This window comes from Caretta caretta, chromosome 20, assembly GCF_965140235.1.
Source record: "Caretta caretta isolate rCarCar2 chromosome 20, rCarCar1.hap1, whole genome shotgun sequence".
Classification (NCBI taxonomy): domain Eukaryota; kingdom Metazoa; phylum Chordata; order Testudines; family Cheloniidae; genus Caretta; species Caretta caretta.
Window position 1 is genome coordinate 3,084,667 of NC_134225.1, and position 17,737 is coordinate 3,102,403.

The 17,737-nt window shown below is 67.7% G+C and overlaps 2 protein-coding genes across 6 annotated transcripts in view; one reads left to right on the forward strand and one right to left on the reverse strand.

Moving 5' to 3' along the window:
* NAB2 (NGFI-A binding protein 2) lies at nucleotides 1-8,398 on the forward strand. The gene is made up of 7 exons (XM_048831728.2): nucleotides 1-266; nucleotides 2,996-3,801; nucleotides 4,218-4,351; nucleotides 5,056-5,107; nucleotides 5,550-5,682; nucleotides 5,960-6,160; nucleotides 6,752-8,398. The coding sequence occupies exons 1-7, from the start codon at nucleotides 194-196 to the stop codon at nucleotides 6,844-6,846; spliced, it is 1,494 nt and encodes a 497-aa protein (XP_048687685.1). The 5' UTR covers nucleotides 1-193; the 3' UTR covers nucleotides 6,847-8,398.
* The window catches only part of STAT6 (signal transducer and activator of transcription 6), a 22,690-nt gene continuing 13,296 nt past the window's right edge, over nucleotides 8,344-17,737 (reverse strand). For 3 of the 5 annotated variants that reach the window (XM_048831723.2, XM_048831724.2, XM_075121840.1), the window contains 16 exons: nucleotides 17,275-17,423; nucleotides 16,729-16,860; nucleotides 16,039-16,227; nucleotides 15,816-15,903; nucleotides 15,246-15,368; nucleotides 14,760-14,852; nucleotides 14,071-14,277; nucleotides 13,884-13,978; nucleotides 13,257-13,393; nucleotides 12,921-13,067; nucleotides 12,391-12,460; nucleotides 11,880-12,005; nucleotides 11,332-11,430; nucleotides 10,498-10,590; nucleotides 9,970-10,134; nucleotides 8,344-9,879 (listed from right to left, as the gene is read on the reverse strand). In XM_048831723.2, coding sequence (XP_048687680.1) covers nucleotides 9,756-9,879; nucleotides 9,970-10,134; nucleotides 10,498-10,590; nucleotides 11,332-11,430; nucleotides 11,880-12,005; nucleotides 12,391-12,460; nucleotides 12,921-13,067; nucleotides 13,257-13,393; nucleotides 13,884-13,978; nucleotides 14,071-14,277; nucleotides 14,760-14,852; nucleotides 15,246-15,368; nucleotides 15,816-15,903; nucleotides 16,039-16,227; nucleotides 16,729-16,860; nucleotides 17,275-17,423 — 2,037 coding nt within the window. In that variant the 3' untranslated portion in view covers nucleotides 8,344-9,755. The remainder of the gene's footprint in view (nucleotides 9,880-9,969; nucleotides 10,135-10,497; nucleotides 10,591-11,331; nucleotides 11,431-11,879; nucleotides 12,006-12,390; nucleotides 12,461-12,920; nucleotides 13,068-13,256; nucleotides 13,394-13,883; nucleotides 13,979-14,070; nucleotides 14,278-14,759; nucleotides 14,853-15,245; nucleotides 15,369-15,815; nucleotides 15,904-16,038; nucleotides 16,228-16,728; nucleotides 16,861-17,274; nucleotides 17,424-17,737) is intronic. The other 2 variants (XM_048831727.2, XM_048831726.2) reach the window with 2 other exon arrangements.

Here is a 17,737-nt window from a genome sequence, read left to right on the forward strand (position 1 = left end):
CGCAGCGCAGCCGGGCGCTGCTATTTCTCTGTAAATCCGGTGTGGGCGGCGCGCAGAGCGCAGCGGCGGAGGCAGCGAGCGGCCAGCGCCGAGCGGGGTAGCGGCGGCGCGATCCAGCCGGCCCGGGGCTGCGGGGACCCCCGGAGAGCCCCCGCCCCGGCCCCGGCCCCGGCCCCGGCCCCCGCCGCCGTGCATGCCCGGGCGGGGCGAGCCAGGCGCCGGGGAGTTGGGAGCGAGAGCGGCGGGGCGCGGCTCCAGCCAGGCCAGTAAGCGAGGGGGGCTGGCACGGCGGGGAGAGCTGGGCTGGCATGATGGGGAGAGCTGGGCGGGGGGCTGGCATGACAGGGAGCTGGGTAGGTGGGGGGCTGGTGCGGGGGAAGCTGGGGTGGGGGATTAGTGCTGGGTCGGTGGCTGGCATGGGGGGCTAGTGCTGAGGGGCTGCTGCAGCAGGGAGAGTTGGGGGGCAGGGGTTTGGCATGGGGCAGAAGCCTGGGGGCAGAAGGCGCTTGGGCTGGCGCTGCGGGAGTGGGGAGTCCGGGCTGGGGGGGCGGAGGCCAGAGAGTGGGGACAGGGTGTGGGGAGCTGGGTCTGGTACTGGGGAGGGAAGCCTGGGGCAGGAGGGACACAGGATGGCATGGGGGGGGGGTGTCTGGTTTCCCTGACAATGGACCATGGAGGTCTCCCGGAATCCGGGAGGTCGTGGAAGCTGTTGCCCCATCCCCCCCATGGCCTGGTGCCATATTTGCCCCTCACTCTCCAGGTGCTGAGACGTCTCCTGGGGGGCTGGCTGCCCCGCTCCAAAGTCAGGCTGGGGGGGGGGAATCTCAGGACAGTGCCCCCCCCGTTGCTGCTCAAAGCTTCCTGATGGGATGCTGGGGAACGTGGATGGGGGAGTCCCTGGGGTGGTTCCTTCCTTCCCCATTCAGGGATGGAGCTGGGGACCCCCCCCCCCGCCCCGCATTGGCACATCCCTGCCATACAGCCCCAGCGCCGTAGCGGTTGGGGTGCCAGGGCAGCACCCTATGTGGGGCATTGTCCCCTGGGGGGGAAGAGGCTGGGTGCGGGGGACGTATCCCAGGCAACCCCCCCCCCGTGGGTGGTGGGGTGACCCTTCCAGCCTTGTGCCCACCTGTCTGGGGCCCGCCGCTGCTGCTGGGGGCCTTCTCTTGGCTGAAGGAGAGAGACACCCCCCCCCCCCCCAGATTGCACTGTAGTGGGACTGGTGGGGGAGGGGAGATCCTGCTGATCGGGATCTCCAAGAGCCAGTTGCCAACTGCTCCGGCTCCGGGGGCTGCAAAGGTGCCGGATTCGGAGGAGTCCAGCTGAGCTCCCAAGGCCTGTGTGCCGAGGGAGGGGAGCGGTGCTGATCACTAGAGGAGCCCCCAAAACGCTGCACCAAGCATGCCCGTTGCCCTGAATCCATGGACATCTCCCCGGAGCCTGCGGGAAACAAAGGCAGGATTCTCTGTGCGGGCATGGGGGTGCCACTTAGTGGGGTCTGGGTTACACTGGGAGAGTGTGAAGGAGGTGCTGGGTGTAGTGTGGGGGGCTGGCCGGGTGCAGTGAGGGGTTGCAGCCGTGCAGTGCAGGGAGGTTGGGGTGCTGGGTGCAGTGCAGGGAGGTTGGGGTGCAGTGTGTAGTGCAGTGGGGGTGCAGCCGTGCAGTGCCGGGAGGTCAGGGTGCTGGGTGCAGGGAGGTTGGGGGTGCGGTGTGTAGTGCAGTGGGGGGTGCAGCCATGCAGTGCCGGGAGGTCAGGGTGCTGGGTGCAGTGCAGGGAGGTTGGGGGTGCGGTGTGTAGTGCAGTGGCAGGTGCAGCCGTGCAGTGCCGGGAGGTCTGGGTGCTGGGTGCAGGGAGGTTGGGGGTGCGGTGTGTAGTGCAGTGGGGGGTGCAGCCATGCAGTGCTGGGAGGTCGGGGTGCTGGGTGCGGTGCAGGGAGGTTGGGGTGCAGTGTGTAGTGCAGTGGGGGGTGCAGCCATGCAGTGCTGGGAGGTCTGGGTGCTGGGTGCAGTGCAGGGAGGTTGGGGGTGCGGTGTGTAGTGCAGTGGGGGGTGCAGCCATGCAGTGCCGGGAGGTCAGGGTGCTGGGTGCAGTGCAGGGAGGTTGGGGGTGCGGTGTGTAGTGCACTGGCAGGTGCAGCTGTGCAGTGCCGGGAGGTCTGGGTGCTGGGTGCAGGGAGGTTGGGGGTGCGGTGTGTAGTGCAGTGGGGGGTGCAGCCATGCAGTGCTGGGAGGTCGGGGTGCTGGGTGCGGTGCAGGGAGGTTAGGGTGCAGTGTGTAGTGCAGTGGGGGGTGCAGCCATGCAGTGCTGGGAGGTCTGGGTGCTGGGTGCAGTGCAGGGAGGTTGGGGGTGCAGTGTGTAGTGCAGTGGGGGGTGCAGCCATGCAGTGCTGGGAGGTCTGGGTGCTGGGTGCAGTGCAGGGAGGTTGGGGGTGCGGTGTGTAGTGCAGTGGGGGGTGCAGCCATGCAGTGCTGGGAGGTCGGGGTGCTGGGTGCGGTGCAGGGAGGTTGGGGGTGCCATGTGTAGTGCAGTGGCAGGTGCAGCTATGCAGTGCCAGGAGGTCTGGGTGCTGGGTGCAGTGCAGGGAGGTTGGGGGTGCGGTGTGTAGTGCAGTGGGGGGTGCAGCCACGCAGTGCTGGGAGGTCGGGGTGCTGGGTGCGGTGCAGGGAGGTTGGGGGTGCGGTGTGTAGTGCAGTGGCAGGTGCAGCCATGCAGTGCTGGGAGGTCTGGGTGCAGGGAGGTTGGGGGTGCAGTGTGTAGTGCAGTGGGGGGTGCAGCCGTGCAGTGCCGGGAGGTCAGGGTGCTGGGTGCAGGGAGGTTGGTACAGTGCCCCAGGCTCTTACCATACACCGGCTGGTGCCCTTCCCTCTCCCGAGGGCTGGGTCGGGGACCCCGACTCTCCCAGCTGTGGTGAACTCGGGGTGGTGGCTGGGTCTCCATTCACCTCCCCCATGCCCTGTCCTGGCACTGACGCCTCTTCTCCCCCTCCCCCCACAGGCCTGCCCCACGCCATGGCCCTGCCCCGCACCCTGGGCGAGCTGCAGCTGTACCGGGTGTTGCAGCGGGCCAACCTGCTCTCCTACTACGAGACCTTCATCCAGCAGGGCGGGGACGACGTGCAGCAGCTGTGTGAGGCGGGCGAGGAGGAGTTCCTGGAGATCATGGCGCTGGTCGGCATGGCCACCAAGCCCCTGCACGTCCGGCGCCTCCAGAAGGCCTTGCGGGAGTGGGCCTCCAACCCCGGCCTCTTCAGCCAGCCCATGGCCTCCCTGCCCGTCAGCAGCATCCCCCTCTTCAAGATCTCCGAGACCGGCGGGCGCAAGTCGCTCAGCAACGGACACGCCAGCCCCGGCGAGGCCGCGGGCAAGGGGGGCAGCGGGCTGGCCACGCCGCCCGCCCGCAGCCCCTCGGAGCCGGGGGAGAAGCTCTCCCCCCTGCCCGCCCCGCAGTGGCCGGGCCGGAGCACCCCGGAGTCGGAGGGGGGCGGTGCGGAGGAGGACGGGGGGCCGCCCCCCTTCTCGCCGGGGGCAGGGGGGGAGGCGGCCCCGGAGCAGCTGGACCCGGAGCTGGCGCGGACGGTGGCGGAGAGCGTGGAGCGGCTGCTGCAGAGCTGTCCGCGGGGGGGCGAGCCCGAGCTGCGTGCCCTCCTGAAGCTCAACAAGAAGCTGGCCAAGGCGGTCGGGCACATCTTCCAGCTGGGCGACGGGGACCGGCGCAAGGAGGAGGAGATCCGGCGGCACAGCGCCATCTACGGGCGGGGCGAGGCCCGGCGCCGCGACGGCAAGCCGCTCACGCTGCATGAGGTGAGCCGCGGGGGCGGGGCAATGGCCGGGGGCAGCGCACACCACTGGGGAGGGGGGCTTGGCAGCAATGGGGGCCACAGGGGAGCCCTTGCCCAGACCCTCCCCGCCCCCCCGAATGCAGCCACCTCTGGGGTGGGATGGCTCGGGAAGGGGAATCCTGTATCCGACTGCAACAGTCCGTGGACGGTGGTGAGAGCAGCGGGGGCTGGCAGCCAGGACGCCTGGGTTCTATTCCTGGCGTCTTGCCGGCCCTCCCTCTATGTATCCATCCCTGGATCCTTTTATCTTGCCTTTGGCCCGTCTCTGCCCCGTTCCTGTCTCTCTGCCCCTCCCCGTGGTGTCGAGGCTCCTGGGGCCCCCTCCCGGGGCCCGTGTCTCGGCTCCCACGCTAACGGCCTCCCTCTCGGGCCCCCCAGCTGACCATCAACGAGGCAGCGGCTCAGTTCTGCCTGCGTGACCACACGCTGCTGCTGCGCCGGGTGGAGCTGTTCTCTCTGTCGCGCCAGGTGGCCCGGGAAAGCACCTACCTGTCCTCGCTCAAGGGAGCCAGGTGAGCTGGGCCCCTCCCGTGGGGCCCCTGGGCCAGGCGGGGGGGGGAGCAGAGCGTGGGGTGGGGGCGACAGGGAGGGTAGTGGGGTGCAGAGGAGTGGGGTGGGGCCCGGGGGAGGGCAGTGGGGCAAGGAGCTGGGCACAGGGGACACCAGGCTGCGGGGAGGCTGCTGCAGACTCCTGCCCCCAGTGCCCAGCGGAGCTGCCCTGCCCGCTCCCTCTTGGGGGGAGAGGGGGCATTGGAAGCCGCCTTCCTCAGCCTCCTCTTCCTCCCCGCCCCCCGAGCCAGCCGCCCACCTGCCCTGCAGCCCGGCCCCCGAGTTCCTCTTTCGCTTTGGTCATTTTCCATCTGAGCCACCGCGTCCCGGGGAGAGCAACATCAGAGGCGCCCCTGGGATGGGGCTGAGAGGTGCCCAGGAGAGGCCATGGGTGCTGGGTTGCAACCCCCGCCTCGCCCTGGATGAGCCGGCTCCGGCCCCGGGGCTGGTCCCTCCCTCCCGCCCCCTAGGGAGCGATGGGTGGCCGAACCAGAGGAATCCCGGCATTGGAACAGCGCTGTGGCCCGTCGGCTCCGGTACCCCCCAGCCCCGGGCTGCGGGGTCTCTGCCTGCCCCTCGAGCTGGGGTCTGAGCCCACCTGCCCCAGGGGGGCTCCCGGCGGCGCCGCCCGGCCCCTGACGCTGTTTGTCCTGCTACTTCCGTGCAGGTCGCATCCGGACGAGAGTGGAGCCGCGCAGCCCAAGAAGCTGAAGCAGGAGGTGGGTGCTGGGCGGGTGGACGCCCGTGCCTGTGTCCCGGGGGTGCCGCTGGGCTACGTGCGGCTGAGCGCCAGGCACGGGGGACGACAGCTGGCTTTGGGGGCGCAGGAGCAGCGGGCGAGGGAGAGGAGCTGGCACTGGGGAGGTGGGTGTCACCCTTCTTCGCCAGGGTCTGCCCCAGGCTCTGAGCTGCCTGCTGGGGGATTCCCAGCCCACGGTGCCATCCTGCCCCAGGCCCAGCCGGGGCCCCAGGCCCAGCCGGGGCCCCAAGCCGTCTCGGTGCATTGCCCTCAGGACAGCGTGGCCTGGGCCCCGTGCCCACGTGGGCTGGGGCCGGCTCCCCCCCATCCCGGCTCCCTGGGCCTGCAGACCCGGCGGCGCTGCGTGAGCTTGGACCCCCCCCCCCAGCACCCGCCTCTCTAACCGCCCCCTCGCCCCGCAGGTGGGTGAGCAGAGCCGCCCCGAGCTCCTGCAGCTGCCAGGGGGGTCGGAGTCCTACGCCCCCCCGTACCGAGCCAGCCTGGAGGAGGATGCGGCCAGCCTGTCGGGAGAGAGCCTGGATGGGCATCTGCAGGGTGAGGGGGGAGCGTGGCTGGGGGGTGGGGGCTTTGTACTGATTAACCCCGTCAGCCCCACAGAGACCTTCCCCAGGCAAGGGCACTCGCCCAGACCCAGGGCAGGACGCAGACAGCCCTTGCGTTATGGGGTGTGGGGGGCAGGGTGCCCATGCATCTATCCCCCCATAGCTACTATGGGGAGGCAGAAACTGCACCCCCTGGCACCTATCTGACTCCTCCCCTGCCATGGGGCCCCCTGACCCAGCCCCCCACTGACACGTGTTTCTCTCTGCAGCCGCGGGATCCTGCCCCCGCCTCACGCCGCCCCCCAGTGCCGCCCCCGACCTGCCCCTCAGCCTTCCCCCCCACGGGCTCTGGAGCCGTCACATCCTGCAGCAGACGCTGATGGACGAGGGGCTGCGCCTGGCCCGGCTAGTGTCCCATGAGCGGGTCGGGCACCTCAGCCCCTGTCTGCCGGGCAAGGCCCCAGGCCCAGGTGAGCTGCCCCCACCAGCCCCGCTCCCGGGAGGGGTGAAAGAGGGTCATGGGGTCTGTGCCCAGGAGGTCAGAGGTGGGATAGCGGGGGTGGGGAAGGCTCCTTGGGGTGGTGCAAGGCTGGGGGTGGGGGGAAGAGGGTCAGCCCCGCCCAGGGTTTATACCCACCCAGCTCAGGACTATGCGGCCCTGGAGAGACCAGGTGTGCTTGGGGCTCAGAGGTGGGGAGCCCAGGGCTGGGCTAGCAGGGGCTGCGGGTCAGGAGTGGGGGGCACCGGTGGAGCTGGGGGGCCCGGGCCCAGCTCTGTTGTTTGCTCTTCGTCTCACCCGTTACTGAATGGAAAAAAGAAACAATTGTGGAAATTCCACCCCCCACCGCCCGCCCGCCTGCCCAGACAGGAGAGGAAGGAAGCGGGGGCGGGGAGGGGGGGCGGGCGGGGGCGGCTGACGTCCTGGGAACCCCAGTGGAACCTGTGGGGGTGGAGGGAGGGTGTTTCCTCCAGAGAAGGCTGCTCCAGGGGGGGTCGATCCTGGGGGCAGTTGCCCGAGGGGACGGGGCCCTCAGGCTGACCCTGGCCCTGTCTCCCTGCAGAGTTCGAGGACGGGCTGGCGGAGGGGGGCCCCCCGGCCCAGGCCGAGTCCCGCCGGAGCAGCATCAAGGTGGAGCCGGAGACCAGCCGGCAGTGAGCTGCGGAAGCCCCCCTGGTTGGGGTGTGGGGCCCACAGCGGCTCCCCCCCTCCACTAACCAAGCAATAACCACAGGACTGGGGCAGGGGAGAACGGGTGGTGGGGCCCCCGCACCGTGATCTCTCCTGGAGCCGGAGCATCCCCTCCCCGTCTGCCCCCCAGAGAGCCAGGCCTGGGGGCCCAATGCCCGTGGGCACCGGGAGGCTGGCCACAGCTGGCCACCACAGCAATATCTCCGTGCCCAGGGAGAAGGGAAGGTCTGTGCCCGCCCGTGCCCGCAGGGAGGGCGCAGTGCGGTTAATGTAACCAGCTGGTCACGTTCCAACTGCCACCAGCCGGCCTGGAGCTCCAGCCCCCTGCAGCCGCCCCCTCCAAAGCCGCCCCCTGCCCTCACAGCTGGCTGCTTTAGCCCTGGGTTTCCCCCCTAGCCAGCTCCCCTTTCCCGCACCACGGGGGTGATGTGAACTTTAACTCTTCAGTTCCTGGATGTTTTAAGGGGGGGGGGGTGACCTACACACCCCCCCCCAAGAGGCAGGGAGAAGAAAGGAGCTGGGGGGGACCCCAGGAAGAGGGAAGAGGCTGTTGCAGGCAAAGCACAAGACCAAGGGGGGCTGAAGGGGCCTGGGGGGCTAGGAGGAGGTTTCTGAGTTCCGAGGGTCTGGCCCAGCCTCCCCCAGGAGCAATGGAGGGGAACCAACCTGCCGGGGCTGTGGGTGATGGGCTGGGGCTGCGGGCAGGGAGGCTAAGCCAGGCCTTACCTTCCAGTCCTAAGGGCACCCTACCTCCCCAAAAAAATTTCCCCTTCCACCACTGCCCCACCACTCCGCATCTCCCACCCCAAATTCACTGGCCCAGTGGTGTCTGAACAGAGGCGATCGTCCCAGGCTGCAAGACCCCCCCCCCCCCAATCTAACCCCGTCCCTGCTCCTGCCTCGCCCAGACGACCACTCCCGCTGGGCTGGGGAGGGGGGAATGTGCTGTCTTTTGCACACCAGCACCAACCCCCCCCCCACATAACACACCCAGCATCAGCTGTATCCCCAGCCCAGGGACTCTGGTGCTGGCTGTTTGCACACAGCACAGGGTAGACAATTCCACCCCCCCAACCAGGAACCCTGCCCCAGCCCCCAGCATGGAGGGCATTGGGAAGGGGGGGGATTTAAAGGGACAATCAGGGTACCCCCCCCCATGTCACCATCACAGGGGTGGCAGAACAGATTAAAAAGCCACCTGGCTGGCACAACGGCCCAGCTATAGAGCAGGGAGCACCAGGGAATGATGGGGGGGGTCCCCTCAGAACCAGTGTCACTGCCCCCCGCATATTCCACAGGAGGCTGTTCCCCTCCCTGTGACTCGCTGGAGGGGGGCAGGCTGCACTTTGGAGCCCCTGTTGGTGACGCACCCCTCCCCAGTTCCTAGCAGCGCTGGTTTGAGACCCGTTCACGCTCCCGTAGGCCGAGGGCTTAGAGCATTAGTGACTTTTCCTTTGCAACGTGTACAGTAGATTATTTATTTTGTTATTTTGGAATAAAACTTTATTTTATGGCTTAATCTCCTCCCCGCTCCCCAACTGCGAGGTGGTGGGGGGGTGGGCGGCAGAGCACAGGGTGCAATAGAAGAGGGGCAGCAGCAAAGGTGGGGGGCAGGGCTGGGCTAGCAGGGGGCTGCGGGTCAGGAGTGAGGGGCACTGGCCGAGCTGGGGGGGTGGGGAGCCCAGAGCTGGGCTAGCAGGGGGCTGCGGGTCAGGAGTGAGGGGCACCAGCAGAGCTAGGGGTGGGGGGAGCTCAGGGCAGGGCTAGCAGGGGCCTGTGGGTGGTGGTGGGGAAACTGAGGCAGAATCTCTTTCTATAGCATTTAGTAGCATCCCTCTTGGGGCACGTGGGGCAGGCCAACATCCAGCTCTATCGTCAGCCAGGCTGGGGCCTTTAGGCCGGACCCTGGGCAGGGCCTGTGAATTGAGAGGGAGGAGGGTCAAGCCCCCAGCGGGGGGTGGGCAGGGAAGGATAGCAGTGAGGTACAGGCCCTTTAAACCAGCGCCCAGCCCCCGCTGAGCCTTTCCCCTGCCCACCCCTGCTCCTCCAGCAGGGCCCTGGTTCTGCCCCCCCAGCTCTGGAGAAGAGGGTAGGGGGCGTCTGCTGCGTGTCTCTCCCCGCTCTGCCTGGCCCATTGCACCGCTGGGGTCCTCTCTGATCACAGGCGACCAGCCACAGGGGGCCCCTCATGTGGGGTCCAAAGCAAGGGGCAAGCTGGGGGGGGGGGTGTTGATCCCTAAGGGTGCTACCCAGGCCCAGAGGGAGTCAGACCTCACTGGGGGAAGGGAGGTCTGGCTGCTCCCCCCAGCCCCGGCTGCTCACCCCAGCTGCTCATGCCCATGGCCTTCCATAGGCTGCAGAGATGGGGCGGGGGGGGGGGGGCACACAGCCAGCCAGACCTCACCCCCTGCCACTGGGCACCCCTTGCCCCTCCCCCTCCGTGGGGGGAATCAGCACCCCCACAACATGGCCCCCTCCCAGGCTGAAATCCAGGCCTCCCAGAGCCCCTCTTCCAGTGTGTGTCCTTCCCCACTCCACAGCTGCCCAGCTGGGGGTGGGGAAAAGGGGGGCTGCCCCTGCTGCTGTGGTTGCCAGCCCCAGGACGGGGTTGCGGGGGGTTCAGCGTGTTCCATGGTGCGGCGTTTGTACATGGTTAACACAAGGCAGTGATGGGGGGGGGGCAGTGATGGCTCCCAAGTGCCACACTGCTCCCCCACACCTAGCAAAGCCCCCAAGCGCAGCTCAGCCCCAGACTCCAGTCCGTCTGGGCCAGGCCCCGAGAGTCCCAGCTGAGACCACCCCAGCCCCTTTGCACGTCTCTCCTGGATGGGCGCCATTCTCCAAAGTGTCCAGCAGGGGGCACCCCTGCAGCGAGGTCACCAGCTGGGGTTGGCCATGGGGTCGCTGTAGCTGGGGGGCTGGAGCCCCTCCTCCATCTGGGCCTCGTACAAGAGCTGGGTGATCTCATCTTCCGAGGGCAAGTCCACGTTGTTGCCCAAACTGGCCAGGAAGAGAACAGGAGGTGCGTTGGGAAGGCAGCCACGGCCCAGCCCCCTGTCCCACCCTCCCCGCGCCTTCGGGGGCACTTACCTCGTCGCCAACAGCTGGGGAGGGGCCGGCAGGAGGGGCCTGAAGGGCGAGATATGGCGAGCGGGCGAGAAGGGGGTGATTTCCGGCATCTCCTCGTCCATGGGGTCGGGAGACAGGTCGTCCAGGATGAGGTCCCCTGGCAAGTACCCGTAGGGCAGCAAATCCCTGCGGGGCACGGAGCAGCCGGTGAGAGGGAGCCGGGGGAGATGTGGGCCTCAGTTCCCACGCTAGCCCCAGACTTGCAGGCTCGGGGCTGGGTGGGAGAGAACGGGACACAGGGCCTTTCCCCTCTAGGGGGTGCCAGTGGGGAAGGGGACCCAGGGCCTTTCACCTGTAGGGGGCGCTGGCTCCGATCTGGCCCCGGGGCAGGGATTGGATGGCTCAGGGAGGTGGGGAGTGGGACGGGCCTTTTGCCTCTAGGGGGCGCCAGCTCCCTGGTGGCCCCAGGGCGGGGGGACTCTGGGGCAGGGCTGGTCTAGGGGGCTCTACCAGCAGGGGGCTGGCAGAGGCGGGGGCCGGTTGTCTTACGGCGACAGAGGCTGGCAGCTGAAGGCGACGTTGGGGCCGAGGGGCAGCGCGGTGGCCGGGGTGCTCACGGGCGCTGGGAGGAGCGTCGGGGGGCTGCGGCAAGGACAAAAACGGGGAGTTTGTAAAGGGGTGCGGGAGGCGGGTAAGGCAAGATTAACCCCTTGCTCTCTGGGGACCGGGCGACACCACTGCCCCCTCAGCAAATGCCCCTGAAAGGTCCTAGAGTGAAACCCTGCCCGGGGGGTCAAGCCCTCCCTCGCTGCAAGCTGTACTGGCTGGCTCGGGGTGGGGAACGGGGCACGGGGCCTTTCCCCTCGAGGGGGCATCAGCTCCCATCTGGCCCCAGGGCAGGGATTGGCTGGCTCGGGGCAGGGGGAAATGTGGCCTGGGGCCTTTCCCAACAGGGGCACCAGCTCCCGTCCAGCACCACCAGGGTGGGGGACTGTCTGGCTCGGGGGCAGGGAATGGGGCATGGGGCCTTCGATAACCCCAGGGCTCGGTCTGGCTGGCTGAGGGCAGGGCAGGGAACTAGGATTTGGGGTTTTTCCCCTCTAAGAGGCTTGAGTGGATGGAGGAGCATCAGGCCGGCCTGGAGAAGCTGACGGAGCAGGTGCATTGGCCCTGGTTTCTCTCGTACATTGCACACGGACTCTGTTGTCCCTACAGGAAGACACAGAGCTATGCCGGCCTTGCCTGGTCCCGCCGGCATCTGCCGCCCATGCCCTACGCAGCTCAAATCGGCACCGGCCCCCCCCTCCCCTGAGCAGCCCTGCCCGCTGCGTGCGGAGCGGCCCACTGCACCCCAGAGCCTGGTGTGGGCGGCACGGCACCTACCTGTGGAAAGGAGAGGCACTGGGGATGCCCATGCTCATGCTGGCCTCCTCGGGGGCGTGGAACTGGGGCAGGACCATCTGGGCAGGGAACGCAGAAGAGCTGGCAGCAAACACAGATGCACACGGCCTTAGCACTGGGTCAGAGTCTCAGGGCCCCCCCCCCCCCCCAGGCCACTCCGGCAACAACCCCCCAGCGTAGGGGGCATGGCTGGAGCACACAGCATTATGGTTATTCTCCACATGCCTAGGTCAAAGAGCCTAAGTTAGAGCAGCCCTGGGGCTGCTCTAATTGCCCCAGGGAGCGACACAGCAGCAGGGGGCACAGGCTGAACCACAGCCTCTGGGGCTGGATGCCGCAGGGCGCTGGTCTCTCGCCCGTGGCCATCTGGGGTTAACACCTGGCTTGGGTCCCCTCTTGGCACAAGCTTGGCTGGCTTCATCCAACCCGTGGGCATGAAACGGCAGCCCGACCTGCTGGCCCCTGCTCCTGGGGCTGACATAGTGACCGGGCACTTACTGAAAGCAGCAGGGTGGGCGCTGGGATCTTACCGCATGTCAGGCAGGTGCAGGTGGTCCATGGGCTGCTCGGGCGGTTGCCCCGGCAAGCTGTATATGTTCGTAGGGGCGGGGGGTGGGACAGCTTGGGGAGACTCCTGGGGGGCCAGCTTCTGATCCCTGTGGAGACACATCACCACCGTTCATGGGAGTGGCACGACGGGGGGGGCAGAGAGACGGGCAGCGAGAGGGGCTGTCAGGGCCTCGGGGGGCACAGGCAGAGACTTTGGTACATGCTCCACCCTGGCTCTGCCCCCACTCCGCCCCTTCCCCCAAGGCCCCACCCTCACTCCGCCTCTTCCTGCCCTCTCCCCCAAGGCCCCCCCCCCACCCCAGCCACTGGCTCCTCTCCACCCTCCCCGCAGCGTCTCCCACCAGCGGCCGGCCCCGGGCCCCCGGGAACAGCTGACGGGCGGCCGGCCCCGGGCCCCCGGGAACAGCTGCGGCACACAGCCTGGGGCAAGGCTGCCCTCAGCCCCCCACCCCACAGCCCTCCCCAACCTACCTTTCACTTTCCACCGTCATCTTGATGGCAGTGGAGACATAGCCTCGGCCATCCTTCCCCATCTGCTCCTCTACAGGAGGAAACAGCAAGTAAAACTCCTGGGAGCCAAACCCAGGGAAGCGAGGCGGGGCGGGGGGGCGGTCGACACACTCTGCGACTTCAGCTTTGGGTGGGGAGGGCCATGTGACCTCCTCGGCCCACCCAATCGCTTGTGGGCTTTATGTTCTGGGGCCGGGCCCGGCACTGCTGCACCGATCCTGCCGGCGGGATGCCAACCCAGGGCCGATCCGCTGTGGCAATGCCCCCATCGCCCCCGCCGGGGCATGTTGCCCAGGCCTGGATTTGATCTTGCCCCTTTCGGGGGCCTACAAGGGACGGGGGCAGATATGGCTTTGCAGTCACCCATCCCATAGGCCCAGCTGCAGTTGCAGGGGGTGACCCCACAGCAGCAGGGGGTCCAGGAGTCCGGATAAGGCCCTGGAGGTGCCCGGGGGTGCCCCAGGGCACCGGGGCGGCCCCTGGACACTCACTGTTGTAGTGGCTCCCAAACACCTGGTCCTTGGGCTGGTTGGGATAGAGGTTTCGGAGCTGGCCCAGGTCTCGGATGCGGTCGCCCAGGGAGCGGATGTGGAGGTCCTTGGCGGAGAAGGGCTGGATGTTCTCCACCTGGCTGGAGCCTGGGGGGGGGAGCACAGCGCGGCGGCTCAGAGTGGGCGGGGGGGCCCCAGTGCTCCGGGGGCAGCACAGGCTGGGGCCCTGCCCCTTACCCCTGTCCCGGGGCTCAGCTCTCCTGCTCCCTTCATGCCCCCCCCCACCTCCAGCGAGCACCGAGCCGGGGGGGCAGGGCAGGGGGCACCCCCTCCTACCGTCCTTGCCGCGGATGACGTGGGCGATGGTGATGCCGCCAATCTCCGAGTCGCTGAACCGCAGCAGGAAGGTCCCGTCGGGCTCCGGGCCCAGCAGCTTGCTGACGTACTGCTTGCTGATGAAGCCGACGATGAGCCTGGGGGGGGAGAGGGGTAATTGGGGGCGGGGGGGAACGACATGGATGGATGGACAGACCAGAGAGCAAGCTGTCACCTCGGCTGAACTCCACCTGCCCTCTCTGGCCTCCCTCCCCTCCCATTTCACTGGGCAAGGGAAACAGGAGGGGCTGGGGGTCAGGACGCCTGGGTTCTATTCCTCGCTCTGGGAGGAGAGTGGGGTCTCTTGGTTAATGCGTGGGGGGGAGGGGCTGGGAGTCAGGACGCCTGGGTTCTATTCCTCGCTCTGGGAGGAGAGTGGGGTCTCTTGGTTAACGCGGGGGGGAGGAGGGGGGCTGGGAATCAGGATGGCTGGATTCTGTCCCCAGTCCCAGGAGGGCAGCGGTGCTTAATAGAGCAGGGGGCTGGGAGCCAGGACGCTTGGCTTCTACCTTGGGTCTGCCTCTCTTGAGGTGAACCGCTACGTCCCCTCCCATTCAGTCTTTACCGGGGCAACCCCGAGGCACCCACCTGTCCGACCAGTAGCTTTTGAGGCACCTCTTGGTGAGGTCGAGGACCCCGTCAAACCACTGCCAGAAGGTGAATCCCCGGCCAGGCAGGATCTCCTGTGAGCAGCCGGAGAGAGGGAGTGAGGCTGGGTCCCCAAGGGCAGAGCCTGCCCCCCCTCCGCCTGCCCTGGCCCACCCCCGCCCCTCACCTTGTTGAACTGGGCCCAGGAGACGCTGCGGTTGTGGAAGTCCTCGGGGCTGGCGCTGCTGTTGTTGAAGATTTTCTGGGCCAGGAAGAAGTAATGCTCCGGCAGCAGTCCCTTGTTGGTCTGCACCTCCGCCATGAACCGCAGGTTGAGGGTCTCGCACATCTTCTCCCAGGGTACCCGCTCGGCCACCACGAATGGGACCCGCTCCTGCCCCAGGGCATGGAGGGAGGGTCAGGCACCAGCCCCGGCCCCCCGCCATACCAGGAGGCGGGCCGCTGGGGTTCCATGCTCTCGGGGTGGCCACGTCTGGGCACCAACTGGCCCAGACCCCGCGAGCGCTTGGCAGCCACTGAGTTCGGAGTTAAACTCTCCTCCTTGTTCATTCATTAGTGGGGAGCAGCCCAGCCAAGATCAGTGAGTGAACCCAGAAGTCCTGGTTCCCAGCCCCCAGCTTTAACCACTAGACGCGATTCCCCTCCCAAAGCTAGGGATAGAACCCAAGAGTCCTGACTCCTTGTCCCCTTTGCTCTAACGACCGGAGCCCACTACCTTCCCAGTTCTGGGTAAAGAACCCAGGAGTCCTAGCTCCCAGCCCCCACTGCTCTAATCACTAGCATCCCATCTCCCAGCTGTGGCAACAGTCAGCTGAAGCAGCCCCGACGCCACGCCCCCCCGCTCCCCACACTCACGAGCTCGGAGAAGGCGTTGTCCCACAGGACCGTTGCCTTGGCATTGTTGTCTTGATTCCCGTGCACAATGACCACAATCGGCAGAGACAGGGCCTGGAGGGGGGAGCACGGAGCGCTGGCCCGTCACTGGGGGGGCGGGATGGGACCCCCATGCCCACCCCAGCCATGGCATCAGGCTGGGTGACGGCCCAGCAGGAGCACAAACCAGCACCGGGGTAGGCACAGGCCCCAGGTGGGGTCCGTAGGGCTCAGCGGCACCCCCCAGTGGTGAGACTGGGCAACGCCGGCTGGGGGCGAGAGCCCGGGGTCGGTCTGTGTCCAGCAGCCTCGGAGGAACAGACCCGACTCCTGGCCCACAATGCAAATGGACCCAGGCGTCCTGGTGGGGACCCCCCAGCTCTGCTCCCTCCCCCACCCCCGCCGCCAGGGTCCAGGGGCAGGACAGGGAGCCGGAAGCCACCCTCCCCCGGCACACCAGCCCGGTACCTGCAGGTGGAAGGCCAGGTTGCCGGGACCCAAGGTGACATCGGTGCTGAAGAGCGCGGCGCATTTCTCCTCCGTTACCGACTCGGAGCCCTTGCGTTCGCAGCGCTTGATCTTCTTCAGCAGCTGCCAGGACAGAGAGAGAGTCACCCCAGGGCCTGCAGCGACAGGGTCCCCCCAGCAAGGGGCGCAAACTCCTTCCCTTGGCGTTACCAGAGCTCCTGGCACCCAGCTCTGCCGGTGCCCCTCACTCCCGACCCACAGCCCCTGCCAACCCAGCCCTGGGCTCCCCCCTACTATGCCCCTCACTCCTGACCCACAGCCCCCCCTAGCCCAGCCCAGCCCAGCCCTGGACTCCCGCCCAGCTCTGCCAGTGCCCCTCACTCCCGACCCGCAGCCTCCACAAGCCCAGCCCTGGGCTCCCCCCATCTCAGCTTGGCTGACGCCCCTCAGTCCCAATCCACAGCCCCCTGCTACTTCTCCCTTCCCCCAAACTGCCCTGGTTGACTCTGGGGCCCAAGCACCGGCTTGTCGCCATGGGGGAGGGGCGGGGGGTACCCCCGCCGGACTCACCATGTTCTTGAAGGTGGCGCAGGACGTGGCGCTGGTGGAGTTGATCTCCAGGGCGACCGTATTGTGCACGATCTCCCCCGTGTTTTCACTGGAGCAGGGAGAGGGAGGGCGGTCAGCGAGGGGTTAATGGCCCCCGGAGGGTGGGGCAGGTCGTACAGTGGGGGAGGGGGGCGGGGAGAAGGAGTTTTTCCCCTCTCCTGCCACCCAGGCAGGATCAGCTCACCTGAGCGGGTTGCCATAGCCGCCGAGGGCCAGCTCCCGGGCCTGCTTCTCTGTCACCATGTCGGCTTTGACCACGAAGGGCTTCGCCGAGGGCTGGAGCAGCCGGGGGCCCAGCAGGAAACGTACACTGGCCTGGAACTTGGTCTGGGTCTTAAGCACCTGTGGGGGCTGCTTCTCCACCAGGAAGGAGCTGGGGTGGGGGCAGAAAGGGGGTCAACGGCTGCCCATAGCTTAGCCAGAAGTAGCCACTGACGCCGGTGCGGACGCAGGAGCTGATAGACTGAAGCTCCTGGTGTCCTGGCCCAGGAGCAGGGTCCCCACAAGGCTGAGATGTTAACCCTGCCCTGGTCCGAACTGTCCCAACCTCCCAAACCCACCCTGTTCTGCTCCGAGCCCCCCGTCCCACCTGAGCCAGATTAGAGCATGGGGCTGGGGCCACGTTCGCCCTTCTGGCAGGGGAGGCAACAAGACTGGATGGTTAGCGCAGGGAGCTGGGACCCAGGACGCCTGGGTTCTATCCCTGGCTCTGGGAGAGGACTGGGGTCTCGTGGTTAGAGCAGGGGGCTGGCAGCCAGGACTCCTGGGTTCTATCCCTGGCTCTGGGAGAGAAGTGGGGTCTAGTGCTTATAGCAGGGGAAGTCATCAAGTCCAGCCCCCCTGGCATGCTACTGCCCCCCCTGCCCCGCAGTACCTTTCAACCAGGGCACTCAGCACCGTGTTGAGCCGCTCCAGGAGCCGGGAGAGTAGGTCGGAGCCCAGCTCCCCGCCGACCGCCACCACCTGCTGCTGCAGCTGGAAATAAATGTCCACCAGATTCTCGCACCTGCCGAAAAAGCAGCCGGGCAGGGGACATGTCTGAGCCGACAAGGACGGCCCAGCTACCGTCCCCGGGCTGGGGCCGGAGCCTGGTCTGTGCCGACGGATCCCACCCTGTCTCAGGAGCGCCACCTAGTGCCCAACAGACCAGGGGCTCTGAGAGAAAGGCGGCAGCTGATCTCTCTGCATCTCAGCTTGACCCCCTGCAGCCCTACCACCACCATGGCCGGAGACCAGTCCAGCCAGGAGCCCTTCCCACCCCCAGGCAGGAGGGAGAGGGGCTCGAATCCCAGTGGGGCCGCCGGCAACTGGGAGAAGGAGGGGATCTGTGCCCCCTCTGGAGCCCCCAAGAAGTGGGGAGAAACACCTCTGCCACACCCCAGGCTGTGAGGCTCGGCCCCCCCCATCCTCTGGGGCTCACCTCTTCTGGAGCGGAGCCAGGTTCTCCTCGAAGACAGCCCCGTTCCCCGCCAGCTGCTGCTGCCGCTTCCAGATGTGGAGCCTCTTCAGCACCTGCAGCTTGGCGCCTTCCAGCTCCTTCATGGCCTCCAGGATGAGAGCGGGCAGATCCTGGGGCGAGACAAGGCGGGCGGCTTGCTGGGGGGGGAGGCGACGAGCCGGGCGGATGGGGCCTGGTGCGGTACCTGGCACCCCCTGCCTTGGAGCAACGCGTGGGCCTGCCCCCCACGGCAGCTGAGCCCGGCGGGATGAAATGGGTGAGGGATGGAGCAGCTGACACGAAGCCACCTTGGCCTCCTGCCCCACACGCGCATCCTAGGGAGAAGGAGGGCATGGTGCCCTGGCCGGCGCCCATCTCTGCCCTCCCCACCAGGCCTCAGCGGAGGGGCCGTCACGAGCGAGGATATGGCTGGCTGCGGTGTCCC